Below are 14,565 nucleotides of genomic sequence, written 5' to 3' on the forward strand. Positions count from 1 at the left end.
TTGAAATTTGATTTCCCTTATAATTAAAAAAAAAAAATTGTAATGTTTACGCTAAACGTTAAGCCATGAAAAATGAAAGTTTTTTTAATTTGCGTCCAACAAACGTGGAAACAAATCAAGTGACAAACTCACCTACTGACACCAGAAGCTTCTCCAGGACTCCCGACATTTCGCTCTCGATGCTCTCCTGCAGAGTCTTCTTGCCGATGCTCTTGTACTCCACCAGAGCTGCGCAAACGCACACGTCGTCGTATTGTCGGACATTCTGCACGCCATGACGGTCGCGGTACCAAACCTACTTTGTCTGAGCTGGGGGACACTCCTGTGGCAAAGGATGTCAATGAACTTGTCCTCGTCTGTCCCCCACTTCTTCTCCCCTGCCTCGTACAGAGCCTGTGCCAGGATGGAGGACGCACAATTAATACACAAACACGTACAAAACACTCGATTGCCCCTTGAGGTATTCTAATGCCACGGTCTGTGAATTATGACCGTACTTTGGCATCTGCTTTGGCTTTGGCCGCATCCACACTGGAGCTCTCGTCTCTCTTGCCCTGCAAGGATAGACACAGGAACACCGATTTTTTAAAAAACGTTCAGATAAAAACACTAAGATTGATCACACCCTGAACAGTGATCTTGGGTGAGTTAGCCTTGCTAGCTACATGGCTTCGTGTTTAAGGAAAAAACTGTTTTGATTCATGTAGCAGATTGATTTCTCGCCAAAACCAAATGTGAATAATTCTGCTGGGTTTGCTAGCGCGAACGCTACTTCCAGGGTTGACAGAAAATAAAACCAGAATCAGATTTATTGGCCGTGGTATGTTGAACCCACAATCATTAGACCTCATAGACTGTGCTCTCTTTGTTCAATATAAGCAATAAATATTAATGGTTAACTAAAAATACAAACAATTACTTAGTTAACACATGCAAGGCTAGTAAGATAATAGGGCAGTGGTGAACATGAGTTAGTATGTAGTATCTGCTAGCCTAAGTAATAACATGGTGAAAGAGTAACTTCCTTTTGGAGCAAGTCATGTAAACAGTGCTACATCATAAAGTATGGACATTGAGTTTGGAATAGCTTATAGCCCACAAAAAAAGGCTAGTAAATTGGCCTATGGTATGATGTCAACGGTTAGTTACGGCCTAAAACAGATGTTTCGAGATTAAAGTGTACTTTCAAAATAAATATCAGAATCCAGTGTTTCCCATAAACTGCCAAGATACCTGAGGCGGTATGGGCGTGGCTATGGGCGTGGTCACCATGACATAGAGTAATTTGCATAATTTACTACAATATGATTTTCTCTAAAAAGGCTAAAAAAATGTATACTTACTAATGAATAATAACAGTTTTGTTTTAAACGTCCATCCATCCATCCACCCATTTTACAATATAATTACAACACTTTATGTACACATTTATATACAGATTTGAACAATAAGTTATTCACTGAAATATATTTATTAATTGTGGTTCGTACAAAAAATATATCTTATAAAAATATAAAAGCTAAAATGTCTCTTAAAGCTCTGCCCCTTTAATTAGTGCATACTAAATAATTTAACTTTAGCCCATACTTGCCAACCCTCACGTTTTTAGCGGGAGAATCCCGGTATTCAGCGCCTCTCCCGACAACCTCCCGGCAGAGATTTTCTCCCGACAAACTCCCGGTATTCAGCCGGAGCTGGAGGCCACGCCCCCTCCAGCTCAATGCGGACCTGAGACTGAGTGGGGACAGCCTGTTCTCACGTCCGCTTTCCCACAATATAAACAGCTTGCCTGCCCAATGACGTCATAACATCTAGGGCAGGGGTCTCAAACTCAATTTACCTGGGGGCCACTGGATGCAGAAACTGGGTGAGGCTGGGCCGCAAGAAAAGATTTCTTAAAAAAAATCTAACATGCACTTTTTAATGAATTCACCTCCTTTGAATGGCTTTCCCGCCCTAGCAACCATCTCACTCACCATGTAGCTAGCTTTGACTGCTGCATCGCTCTTTTCGCTTGCTTTCTTGACGAAATCTTGTTGCCTCAGTAGACTGGTTTTAAAATTTGCAACCCGGTTCACTCCCCTAGTATTTTGCATACTCCTCAGCATGTCTAGTTGTATAATGACGTTTCAAATTGTATTCCTTGTGCAACGCAACTTTCTCTGTATCAACTACAGAAAAGAGCTATAAGGATTATTCATAAAGTAGATTACTTAAAACACACTAACATATTATTTATTAATTCGGGTTTATTGAAACTACAGGAGCTAGTAAAGTTACAGACATTATGTGTCATGTTTAAGGCTAAAAGTAAAACATTACCAGCAAATTTACAAAAAATGTTTGTCATCATTTCAAACATCAGTATTCAAGGACAACTTTAAAACAAATGTGTATATCAGTGGTGGGGGTTCAACTATGGAATTCTCTTTACAAGAGATAAAAGATTGTAAAAATATATTCCAATTGAAAAAATATATAAGGACAGAACAATGAGATCATATGGACAGCCATAACTGTTTACATTTTGCTTTATATTTATTATTTTACTTATTTTTTGCCTAGTTTTGTATTTGTTTTGTATCATCCTGTGAGGTGTATACTACTTATTTTGTTTTTTTTGTTCGTTTTGTACATCATGAAGTTTTGCACTTCTTGTGTTTTTTTGTTTGTTTTCGTTATATTTGGATGTAATTGTTTGTTTATATGATATCATTAAGTAAGACTACGTACTATGTTGAAGGGGGCAGAAAAATATAAGATTTTTCTTCATCCTGCTCCTTCTCAGGCATTGGTGTGTAAATGTATAATTTAAAAATTGAGGTATAATTGTCTATCGATCAAAGATGCACATCAATGAAGGAGATAAATAAAAATGAAATGAAATGAAATAAGACACGTCGGGGTGCCCCTGTGAAAGAAATATTGCATCAAAAATCGTCTCTGTCTGGAGCCAACGGGAGGAGGGTGGGGGGTGGAGTTTACAGTTACGGTAGCACAATTAGCCCCGAACGGGTTAACATCACCACGTCTGTATCAGCGCTGGGGTCCAGTGCACCACACTTTTGTATTGTCGCTCGCTCCTTCGGCGGAGTCCTCGTCTTCCCCGCCCGGACTGTTTACAACGGGGGCGGGAGCGAGCAGGCGGGCGAGGGAGGGAGGCAGGGAGGGAGGAAGGAAGAGCGTGTGTCATAGAAAAGCGGCAAAATGTTTCTCTGCTTGCATTACGCAAGTGACGTCAATGCATAATTGCCAACCTTGAGACCTCCGAATTCGGGAGATGGGGGGGGTTGAGTTGGGCGGGGTTAGGGGTAGCGGGGGTGTTTTTGTAGCCCGGAAGAGTTAGGGCTGCAAAGGATTCTGGGTATTTGTTCTGTTGTGTTTATGTTGTGTTTAGGTGCGGATGTTCTCCCGAAATGTGTTTGTCATTCTTGTTTGGTGTGGGTTCACAGTGTGGCGCATATTTGTAACAGTGTTAAAATATAAATAAAATAAAATATGACCACCCTCAGTGTGAAATGTATGGCTGTTCCTCAAGTATGTCTTGCAATAACCTGCGTGTGTCTCTAGAAGCCTCATACAACATGTGTCTGGGCTGGCACGCTGTTAGTATGGAGAAAAAGATGATGCGGTGACAGATTCTAGAGGACACTGATGACAGTGCCATCACGGCACGCCCTCGATATTGTCGAGAGCCTCATACCACAACGTGATTGGTAGATTTCTTCAGCTCCGCACACAACGCTGTCAAGCGCCATTCATTTAAAACTCGCGGGCCGCACTAACATTAAACTTTCATATTAAGGTGGGGGCCGCAAAATAACGTCTCCCGGGCCACAATTGGCCCGCGGGCCGCGTGTTTGAGACCCCTGATCTAGGGCTTTTAGAGAGTAGAGTGCACAACTGCGCACACAACAAGGAGACGAAACAGAAGAACGAGGAAATTACAGACATGGCGACGCCGTCGACGAGCAAGATGAAGAAATACGCTTGCAAGTTCCAAAACGAATGGAAACAAGAATTTCAGTTCATCCAGGACAGTTCGAAGGGGAAGGTGTACATTGCCTGTAAATTTTGTAGAACAGACTTCTCCATTGAACACGGTGGCCGAAATGATATACTCATCATGAACGGAGAAGTTAAACAGGACAATACTGCCATCTAATGGATAGCCACCGGAACACTGAAATTCAAGTATTTTTTTTTCTTTTTCTATGTAAATAAAAAAAAATAAAAAAAAAAAATATATATATATATATATATATATATATATATATATATATATATATATATATATATATATATATATATATAAATAAATAAATAAATAAATATATATATATATATATATATAAATAAATAAATAAATATATATATATATATATATATATATATATAGCTAGAATTCACTGAAAGTCAAGTATTTCATATATATATATATATATATGAAATATATATGAAATATATATGAAATACTCGAGTTGGTGAATTCTAGCTGTAAATAACCACGCCCCCCGCCCCCAACCCCCTACCCCCCACCTCCCGATATTGGAGGTCTCAAGTTTGGCAAGTATGACTTTAGCCTACTACTACTACAACCATATTATTTACCAGCAACATAAAGTGAAACAGAGGCAGAGGTGTCCTGCCACAGTCAGTAACAAATAAACAGAAAACAGTAGTGGTGGTAGATAGACACAGAGCTTCATCAAACATCTGATCCACTGAACAAAGATCTCCAAAAATCTTGATCCTACACTTCTCTTTTGTAAAGTAAATCTGAACAGCCGATATGGGCATCTACATCAACTATATGATTTGCCTAAAAAGCTGGACAGGACAAAAATAAAATGTAAAAAAAAATTAAATTTTTTTTTGTGGCGGCCTTAATTCTTTTGTGGCGGGCCGCCACAAATAAATGAATGTGTGGGAAACACTGGAATCAGATTTATTGGCCAGGTATGTTGAACCCACAATCATTTGACCTGATAGACTGTGCTCTCTTTGTTCAATGTAAACAATAAATATTAACTAAAAATACAAACAAGTTCTTAGATAAGTAACACGTGCAAGGCTAGTAAGATAATAGGGCAGTGGTGAACAAGAGTTAGTATGTAGTATCTGCTAGCCTAAGTAATAACATGTTTTTTAAAATATGGTAAAAGAGTCAACCAGTCATGTAAACAGTGCTACATCATAAAGTATGGACATGAAGTTCGGAATAGCTTACATCCCACAAAAAAAAAGACTGGGCAATCAGCCTATGGTATGCAAAATGACAGCCCCATCCCTAGGAAGGTACTACCTGTTTAGGTTGATGTCAACGGTTAGTTGTGGCCTAAAGCAGATGTTTTGAGATTAAAGTGTACTTTCAAAATAAAATCAGAATCAGCTTTATTGGCCAAGGAATTTGACTTGATAGACCGTGCTCTCTTTGTTCAATGTAAACCAGAAATATTAACTAAAAATATAAACAAGTATTAAATAAGAAACAGGCATGGCTAATAAGATAATGCAGTGAATAGAGCAAGTGAGTATGAGTTGGTACGTAGTATCTGCCAGCCTACGTAATAACATGTTTTTTCTACATGGTGAAAGATTACCATCCTCTGGAGCAAGCAGTCAGTCAGTCTTGTAAACAGTGCCTTCAAAAAACATGTGCTGTCGCATGGTAACAGATACTACACTCACCTCTGCCAGGATGAGCAGTGCCTTGCCGTATTCACCGGATACCTCGGACTTGAGGTCATGAAGCAACTGTCTTCCAGTCTCTGTGGCGCAACGCAGACGTCGTCAAATGAGCGTGGCATGTTGCGTCACCAACGCGAGTCTAGGCACCTCACCTGCCAGGTACGCCTCAGACAAGGCTCTTATCTGCCTGTTGGATCTCGAGGCGAAGATTTCTGTCAACGTGCTCTCAGTAGTGCCCGCGCCCTGGAAAGGACAGATTACGGGTTGTTACGAGACATTTCAAAAGACAAGGTCCTCCGCACCTTGATAGCTTTGATGACTTCATGGCAGTCGTAGACGTCCGGCGCTTTCACCAAAGCCACCAGCAAGTCCTCGAAGTCTCCGTGTGTGTCGCCCTCCAGGTCGGCTATTAATTTCTGAGGGAGCAGGACCCAGGTCACCAGTGGAAACTTCGGTTGCGACATTTCACTCCCTACCCGTCCTGTAGCTTTCTCGTAGGCCGTGGCGATGAGCTGCCGCTGAGCGTTACTTCTTTGGGTCAGCACCTCAACCAGGGTCTTTTCGGTCGTGCCTGCGGCAAGAGATCCCACTTCTGACACCAGAAGTCACTGAAACCACACGGACTAGGAACGGAGTATCTTACCAATGCCTTCTATTGCCTCTTTTAGAGCAGCAACATCCTCTTCTACTTTAAAGTTGACTTTGTCCTTCACTGTCCCCCTTTTGTTGGACTAAGAAGAAGAAAAACATCTGATCACTGTCAAACTTACAGTAGGCATTGAATATTTTCATATACTACTTGTCAGAATAATTGTATCTAAGTTATCACAAAACTTTGTGTTTCAATGAGGTCTGTCTTTGAACCTACCGAGAAGGCGGCTTGTAAAAAAAAACTCCACTGTGTAGGGGGGGAAGCAACATGAAGGTGTTCTGTTTCTTTCATGTATTGTAATCAACAGAAAGATATTGTCTTGACCCAAGAACTACAAAAGTGGGGAGAGGAAGCAGGACCAGACTCCCCTCCAGGCGACCTTTTCTGTGAACTGTTTTACGACCTCTTCTTTGAACTGTTCTGGAACCAAAGGCGATGGCCGTTTACGCCCCCCCCCCTTAGAAACAGCTGTTGCCATGTAATCAGGGAAAGTCCAAATAAAAGATGCGGCGTACAATCTTTCGCCAGAGCGTGATGGAGACGGTTTCATTCCTTGCTTCTTGTTTCGTTTAATAGATGTCATCAGTGTTTGAACCGGACACTACTACATCAGGGAAGGGGTGTCCCGATACAACTTTTTCACTTCTGATACGGTACCGGTATTGGAGCCTCCAGTATTGGCCGATACCGATAATGACCCTGATATCAATCAATCAATGTCAATCAATGTTTATTTATATAGACCTAAATCACAAAAGTCTCAAAAGGCTGCACAAGCCACAACGACATCCTCGGCACAGAGCCCACACAAGGGACGTCGATGTGAATGACTATGAGAAACCTTGGAGGGGACCGCATATGTGGGTAACCCCCCCTCTAAGTACAGTCCCTAGTGGATCCACATAACAGTGAGAGTCCAGTCCATAGTGGGGCCAGCAGGAGACCATCTCGAGTGGAGACAGGTCAGTAGCGCAGAGACGTCCCCAACCGATGCACAGGCGAGCGGTCCACCCCGGGTCCCAACTCTGGACAGCCAGCATCTCATCCATGGTCACCGGAACCGGAATAACCCGGCGAAGGGGCAAAGGAGAAAAGAAAACGGCAGATCAACTGGTCTAAAAAAAGGGGGGTCTATTTAAAGGCTAGAGTATACAAATGAGTTTTAAGATGGGACTTAAATGCTTCTACTGAGGTAGCATCTCTAACTTTGACCGGGAGGGCATTCCATAGTACTGGAGCCCGAACAGAAAACGCTCTATAGCCCGCAGACTTTTTTTGGGCTCTGGGAATCACTAATAAGCCGGAGTTCTTTGAACGCAGATTTCTTGCCGGGACATATGGTACAATACAGTCAGCAAGATAGGCTGGAGCTAGACCGTGTAGTATTTTATACGTAAGTAGTAAAACCTTAAAGTCGCACCTTAAGTGCACAGCATATCAGCAAGAATCAGAACATACTTGTATTCATTTGTGGTATTGGATTGTTAGAAAAGGTTTGAGCAAGTGTAGTAGAATTTCTGTCTGTCAAGAATGTCTGTTCGCTTCATTCCTTTTCTATTCTATACCATTGAAGGACTAGATGTAGGACAAAGTTGAACATGGAGTCGCTCTGACCAGTCTACAAAATGTTTTGATTGTCTTAGCATGACTAAGGGATTCAAGGATGTTTGCAAGACAAACATGTCGAAAACAACGGGACCTTGACGCATGAGGGAAACAGATACAAATGGCCAAGTGACAAGGGCTGAGGAAGATTGCTTGATTCTTGAGTCCTCCGGAGGACGTTTGTTTGTCTGCATGGGCAGCTCAATCCAACTTTGCACTTTTGACTATGGGTAAATAAATAAAGCTTCGGACAATCCACTACACAAGTGAAACGAGTCAATGGTAGCTATGAAAAACGCTAACTTTGTCTATGGCTGTTCATCGACTTCCATTCCATTGTGTACAGTCAAGTCCAGTTCTTGGTACACACACACAGGGATAGTCTCACCTTTGCTAATATTAAAGTGACGAGCCCCGTGCGGCTGATATGTTGACACTGATCCCTCAAGTCAATATCCGACAGAGTGCCAAGGTACAGTACGACGGCTGGGAACAAGGTCGGGTTTTCTTGAGTTTGTTTTGTCCTTGAGACCGTGAACGCTTTTCCCCCACCTAGGAAGTCACCTCTTCACTGTGCAGAAAGATATCGACAACAGAATTTGTGCTGCACATGCGGCATTCGAGAGGCTCTCCAAACGTGTCTGCCTAAACCATAACTTTAGTTCCCGTACCAAAATCATGGTGTTCCGAGCCGTCGTTCTTTCTACCCTTCTGTACGGCTCGGAGGTGGTGGTTTTGTATAGGCGGGATGTGCAAAAGCTGGAGCAGAAACTTTGTGCAATCCTGAATATGAGCCGAGGATGTCGTTGTGGCTTGTGCAGCCCTTTGAGACACTCGGGAATTAGGGCTATATTAATAAACTTTGATTGATTGATTGATTGATTGAATATCAAATGGCAAAGACTGTCACCAAGGAGTATGTCCTTCTCCGAGCCAACCTCCCTAGCATCGAGGCAAAGATGGCACAACACCGCCTCCGCTGGACAGGACATGTCAGAAGAAAGCCCACAATCCGACTCCCGCGTCAGATTCGGTTCTCGGAACTAGACCCCGAGGAGCCCCCAAACGAGGATTCCGTGACCAACTGAAGGCCACACTCCTCCTCTGCAACATTGACCCTTCCACCTGGGAGACCCTTGCCGAAGACGGCCCTGAGTGGAGGCATGCTATCATTCAAGGAACAGACCGCATGGAAAATGAACGACGTGGTGTGGCAAAGGCCAGGAGAGAACAACGCAAAGAACGGCTTCTGCTTTCTCGTTCACCACCCACACTTCCCCGCAATAGGTGCGCCCGTCTCTTCCTCGGTCTTGAGCAGCCACATCAGACATCATCACCCACAACCAGCAATCATTGGGACTCAAACCGATCTGTTCAATGATTCCCTTGCTCGGACACGAGCTATTGCCCGGTAGTAGAAGTACTAGTGGAGTGGTAGCCTTACTCGGCTAATGAACCCACTCTGTCAGCCAAGCTCCTCCTCCCTGCGGGCTCGCCTTGGTCCCGGGTACGTGGACGTTGTCCTAAAACAGAACTCGGTCCTGGTGAACTTTTCGCCCAACGGTGCCGTACCAACACCGTTGGAATGGATTTAAGTTGAAGTGAAGTTGTAATTGTAATAAATCATGAATTTAAGTTCACGTCACAGTCAGTTGAATGATGCGGACACGTTTGTTACCGGATACTTTCTAACGCGCTTCTGCCTTGGAGACTTTGCATGTGCAAGTATAATGCAACTATAATTATTTGATGCAGTAAAACCTTGACGTTTGAACTTGATTGGTTCTTGAACAAGGTTCATAAATGGAAAAAATTGGCAGAGTGAAGCAAATTTCTCCACAAGAAACAATGTAAACGTGAATAATTGGTTCCAGTCTTGACAAAAGACCATATTTTAGTCAAGTTTGGTGCACATTGTAAAGTGCTATACAGTATCCATCCATCCATCCATTTTCTACCGCTTATTTCCTTCGGAGTCGCGGGGGGTGCTGGAGCCTATCTTAGCTACAATCGGACGGAAGGCGGGGTACACCCTGGACAAGTCGCCCCCTCATCGCAGGGCGTGCTATACAGTACTGTATGCCAAACAAACATAGCAAGGTATCTATCAACTAGCTAAAACAACAACAACAACAAGCTGAACTGTCCTGTATGCGCTGCTCGACCAACATACACAAAAGTTTAGTTTAGTTTATTAAGGTGCCCTTGGTGCCCTCACAAACAATCAGAAATCCCCAAAATCTTTAACAACCATATGGCGACAAAAATTTAAATTTAAGAAAGTTGGCAAAGAAGGTACTGACTCTCCTTCGTTGTGAGATAAGTATGCTCTGGCATATTTGTATCGCACCTGATGTCACACACAAATAAACACTGCAGGACTGCTTTTATCGCACATAATATCACATACAAGTAAACACACTGCAGGACTGCTTGTATCGCACATGATATCACACACACAAGTAAACACGCTGCAGGACTGCTTGTATCGCACATGATATCACACACACACAAGTAAACACGCTGCAGGACTGCTTTTATCGCACATTATATCACACAAGTAAACACTGCAGGACTGCTTGTATGTACCTGATATCACACAAGTAAACACTGCTTGTATCGCACCTGATATCACACACAAGTAAACACTGCAGGACTGCTTGTATCGCACATGATATCACGCACACACACACACACACACACACACACACAAGTAAACATTGCAGGACTGCTTGTATCGCACACAAGTAAACACTGCAGGAATGCTTTTATCGCACATGATATCACACACACACACACAAGTAAACACCGCAGGACTGCTTGTATCGCACACAAGTAAACACTGCAGGACTGCTTGTATCGCACCTGATATCACACACACACAAGTAAACACTGCAGGACTGCTTGTATCGCACACAAGTAAACACTGCAGGACTGCTTGTATCGCACACAAGTTAACACTGCAGGACTGCTTTTATTGCACATGATATCACACACACAAGTAAACACGCTGCAGGACTGCTTGTATCGCACATGATATCACACACACAAGTAAACACGCTGCAGGACTGCTGTTATCGCACATTATATCACACAAGTAAACACTGCAGGACTGCTTGTATGCTTGTATGTACCTGATATCACACAAGTAAACACTGCTTGTATCGCACCTGATATCACACACAAGTAAACACTGCAGGACTGCTTGTATCGCACATGATATCACGCACACACACAAGTAAACATTGCAGGACTGCTTGTATCGCACACAAGTAAACACTGCAGGACTGGTTTTATCGCACATGATATCACACACACACACAAGTAAATACTGCAGGACTGCTTGTATCGCACACAAGTAAACACTGCAGGACTGCTTGTATCGCACCTGATATCACACACACAAGTAAACACTGCACGACTGCTTGTATCGCACATGATATCACGCACACACAAGTAAACACTGCAGGACTGCTTGTATCGCACACAAGTAAACACTGCAGGACTGCTTGTATCGCACATGATATCACACACACACACACACAAGTAAACACTGCAGGACTGCTTGTATCGCACACAAGTTAACACTGCAGGACTGCTTTTATTGCACATGATATCACACGCACACAAGTAAATACTGCAGGACTGCTTGTATCGCACACAAGTAAACACTGCAGGACTGCCTGTATTGCACATATCACATCACACATGATATCACACATTTTACACGCATCCCATACTTGTTATGGTTATGATACTGGACCGATATTCATATGGGATCGGGAGGACCCTAATCAGGTGCGTTCAAAAACATTTTCGGGCCACAGCGATGCTGTCCTTCGTCTCAGGTCATAAATAATTGCAAAAGTCAAACAAAGAATGAAGATTAGTGCCACACTGAAGAGGAATAATTCTAAGAAAAGTTCATAAAAGTTATTCTGTGTTGTTTTATTTTGAAATATATTAGCATAACCTGACATTGCATTGGTATTTACTCATTTTATAGTCTTTAAGTAGGTTCTGAAACATACAAAGAGTCCGTTTTTTGTTTTTTTGAAGAACAATTGAACTCACCGTCACACTCAGCGAGGAGGGAGAGTCCAACAATAAATCCAAGTCATCCTGTCAAGATTTTTTTTTTTTTAAATACGTTTTTGGAACATTTCCTCGGAAGTGATGTGTTTGGTGACAGGGACTCACCCACACGGACATGTTGCTGCTGAAGCTTCTTCTGGAGGGAGCACAGTTATTTCAACACATTTCAACGTGTCGTCACAAACATATTCCACCGTCAACACGTGACACTCCCACAGCCAGAGTGGGACTTTTTACTTCAACTTTGGCGCACACATTGAAAGAAAAACGTTCGTATCTTGAAAAGAAAAGTGTTTATCTTACCTAAATCCGACGACAGGCGGGATCTTCCAAATGTTCCACAAACAATCCTGCACTTTTCACGGATGTGAAAAAAGGCAACGCCCATTAAGGGAAGTTGACTCATCTTTTTTTTTTTTTTTTTTTTTGTGGCAACTTTCCAACATTTTTTCATGACGACTAACGGAAAAGTGATAAAAAAATAAAAGCAAATCTAACGAAAGACCCGAATTAAAAAAAAATAACGCGTTAGTGACGTTTTTTTATTTTTTATTGTTTGGTTACTTTATATATTTGTTCCAAAACGTTCTTAAAATAATTCTAAAAATATTTCTAAAAGAATTCTAATAGTTCTAAAATAATTATTATTCCGTGTTATTTTTGATTATCCTAAAAAAGAACAAAAATAGTTTGAGCGTAACGATTCTTCTTCAGATTTGAGTGCAAAATGCCTTTGGCGACATCTTGTGGCGAACACTGCACTTGCATGCCAATCATATCGTACTCGAATGGGCTTCTTTTCTGAGAATAAAATGTAATTTTCTTTCTTTTGCGTTTTTGTGTGCCTGTTTCTGGTGTCACGCATCGTAACATTTATGTGTGTATTTATAAGGCAGATAATGATAAAGAACAATCCAGGTCAGCCAAAGTGCAGTTATGGCGCGTGATGACGTCACACGCCTTTGAATGCAAATGGCGTCGGCCGACATGGCTGCGAGTGAAGACTCTGTCACGCCAATTTTCTTCCCATCACAAAAACCTTCCTAGCCCCCATTTACTTCCGGGGTAATTTTCGCTTACGTCAGTTCCTCTTACGTCATTGACAGCGATCGATAGCACTTCGTTTGACTCTTTTTTTATAATACAGCGTTAACAAAACGTCTGAATTATCAACAATAATGTTGATTTAAAGTACATACATTTAACATTATATATGAATTAATATTACTGAAATGTTTCAACAATAATGTTGATTTAAAGTACAGACATTTAACAGCATTATATATTAATTAATATTAGTGAAATGGTTTCAACAATAATGTTGATTTAAAGTAGTACAGACATTTAACAGTATTATATATTAATTAATATTTTTTGCACGTTACCACGAAGACAGAAGTTCGCAGCAGCGGCCCTAACACTCCGCTTGAAATGTTGCGAAGCCTGCTGGTGTTTGACATAAGTCCCCTGGGACAGATAAAGACGAATATCATCCAGTGACACCACCATTTTCAGGAGATTTGGATTTATCGATCGCTGGCAATGACGTGAGAGGAAATGACGTAAGTAAGAGGAACTGACGTAAGCGGAAATGACCCCGGAAGTAAATGGGGGTTAGGAAGGTTTTTGTGATGGGAAGAAAATTGGCGTGACAACTCCCTCCTTGCTGCCTTTTGACAGCTTGCTCAGCTCCAGTGTGGCCGCTGTGTTTCCAGGCGGCGTGTCCCCCCATCGTTCCACAGTAAGACATCTTTAAGGCAATTCCAACACTTATTTTACGCCTTCTTTCTCAAACTACTCCTAGCTAGCATTGTTGCTAACTGGTTCCTAAATGCTACTTAATGTTAGCCAACTTGGAATAAGTGGGCGGTTAATGTTCATATTTTAGCGTCAGATGATTTTATTGAATAATATGTTCTCATTTAGAGTGACACATACGTCTCTAAATTAGCCAGTGTCATACTCTGGGTGGTCAGCTGTCAAGCTAGCTTGTTGTTCCTATTGTTTACATAGAGGCCATTGTTGACGTGTTATGACCGGACCAAGATGGCGGCGGGAGCGGCAGCCATTGATCTCACGTCTTAAACGCAGGGGTCAGCAACCCAAAGTGTTGAAAGAGCCACATTGGACCAAAAATATCTGTCTGGAGCTGCAAATAATTAAGAGCCTTATTGTTTTAAAATGAAGGCAACATTTGATTGATTGATTGAAACTTTTATTAGTAGATTGCACAGTACAGTACATATTCCCTACAATTGACCACCAGTGTTGGGATTAACTGTAACAGCGTTATTTTCGGCTGTAACTAGTAGTCTCATGCGTTATTTTTTATATTCAGTAACTCAGTTGCCGTCACTACATGATGCGTGACTGCGTTATTTTACGTTATTTTGTATGTAGTATCGGCTAGAAAGTGAGAAGATCTGAGTGTGTCGTCCTTCAGATTCTTCCTGTCCCTGAAGCGGGAGAAGAGAGAGGCGCACTGTGTGTGGGTGGGGTCGGGGGCGTGTCGGTGTTTACTA

The 14,565-nt window shown here is 42.1% G+C and overlaps 2 protein-coding genes across 3 annotated transcripts in view; one reads left to right on the plus strand and one right to left on the minus strand.

Annotated features, from left to right (window-relative positions):
- Positions 1-12,440, minus strand: part of anxa3b (annexin A3b) — a 27,751-nt gene extending 15,311 nt beyond the window's left edge. The window contains exons 1-11 of one of the 2 annotated variants that reach the window (XM_062057461.1): positions 12,347-12,440; positions 12,149-12,179; positions 12,023-12,070; positions 6,335-6,422; positions 6,168-6,262; positions 5,994-6,107; positions 5,844-5,934; positions 5,692-5,771; positions 498-554; positions 300-393; positions 133-228 (exon numbers count right to left, since the gene is read on the minus strand). In XM_062057461.1, coding sequence (XP_061913445.1) covers positions 133-228; positions 300-393; positions 498-554; positions 5,692-5,771; positions 5,844-5,934; positions 5,994-6,107; positions 6,168-6,262; positions 6,335-6,422; positions 12,023-12,070; positions 12,149-12,160 — 775 coding nt within the window. In that variant the 5' untranslated portion in view covers positions 12,161-12,179; positions 12,347-12,440. The remainder of the gene's footprint in view (positions 1-132; positions 229-299; positions 394-497; positions 555-5,691; positions 5,772-5,843; positions 5,935-5,993; positions 6,108-6,167; positions 6,263-6,334; positions 6,423-12,022; positions 12,071-12,148; positions 12,180-12,346) is intronic. The other variant, XM_062057462.1, reaches the window with a different exon arrangement.
- A 1,194-nt stretch (positions 12,441-13,634) lies between these two features.
- The window catches only part of si:ch211-282j22.3 (ER degradation-enhancing alpha-mannosidase-like protein 3), a 49,720-nt gene continuing 48,789 nt past the window's right edge, over positions 13,635-14,565 (plus strand). Inside the window, exon 1 of the mRNA XM_062057457.1 lies at positions 13,635-13,784. The gene's annotated coding sequence lies outside the window, so the exon portion shown is untranslated. The remainder of the gene's footprint in view (positions 13,785-14,565) is intronic.

The sequence above is a fragment of the Entelurus aequoreus genome, linkage group LG08 (assembly GCF_033978785.1).
Source record: "Entelurus aequoreus isolate RoL-2023_Sb linkage group LG08, RoL_Eaeq_v1.1, whole genome shotgun sequence".
NCBI classification, from domain to species: Eukaryota; Metazoa; Chordata; class Actinopteri; order Syngnathiformes; family Syngnathidae; genus Entelurus; species Entelurus aequoreus.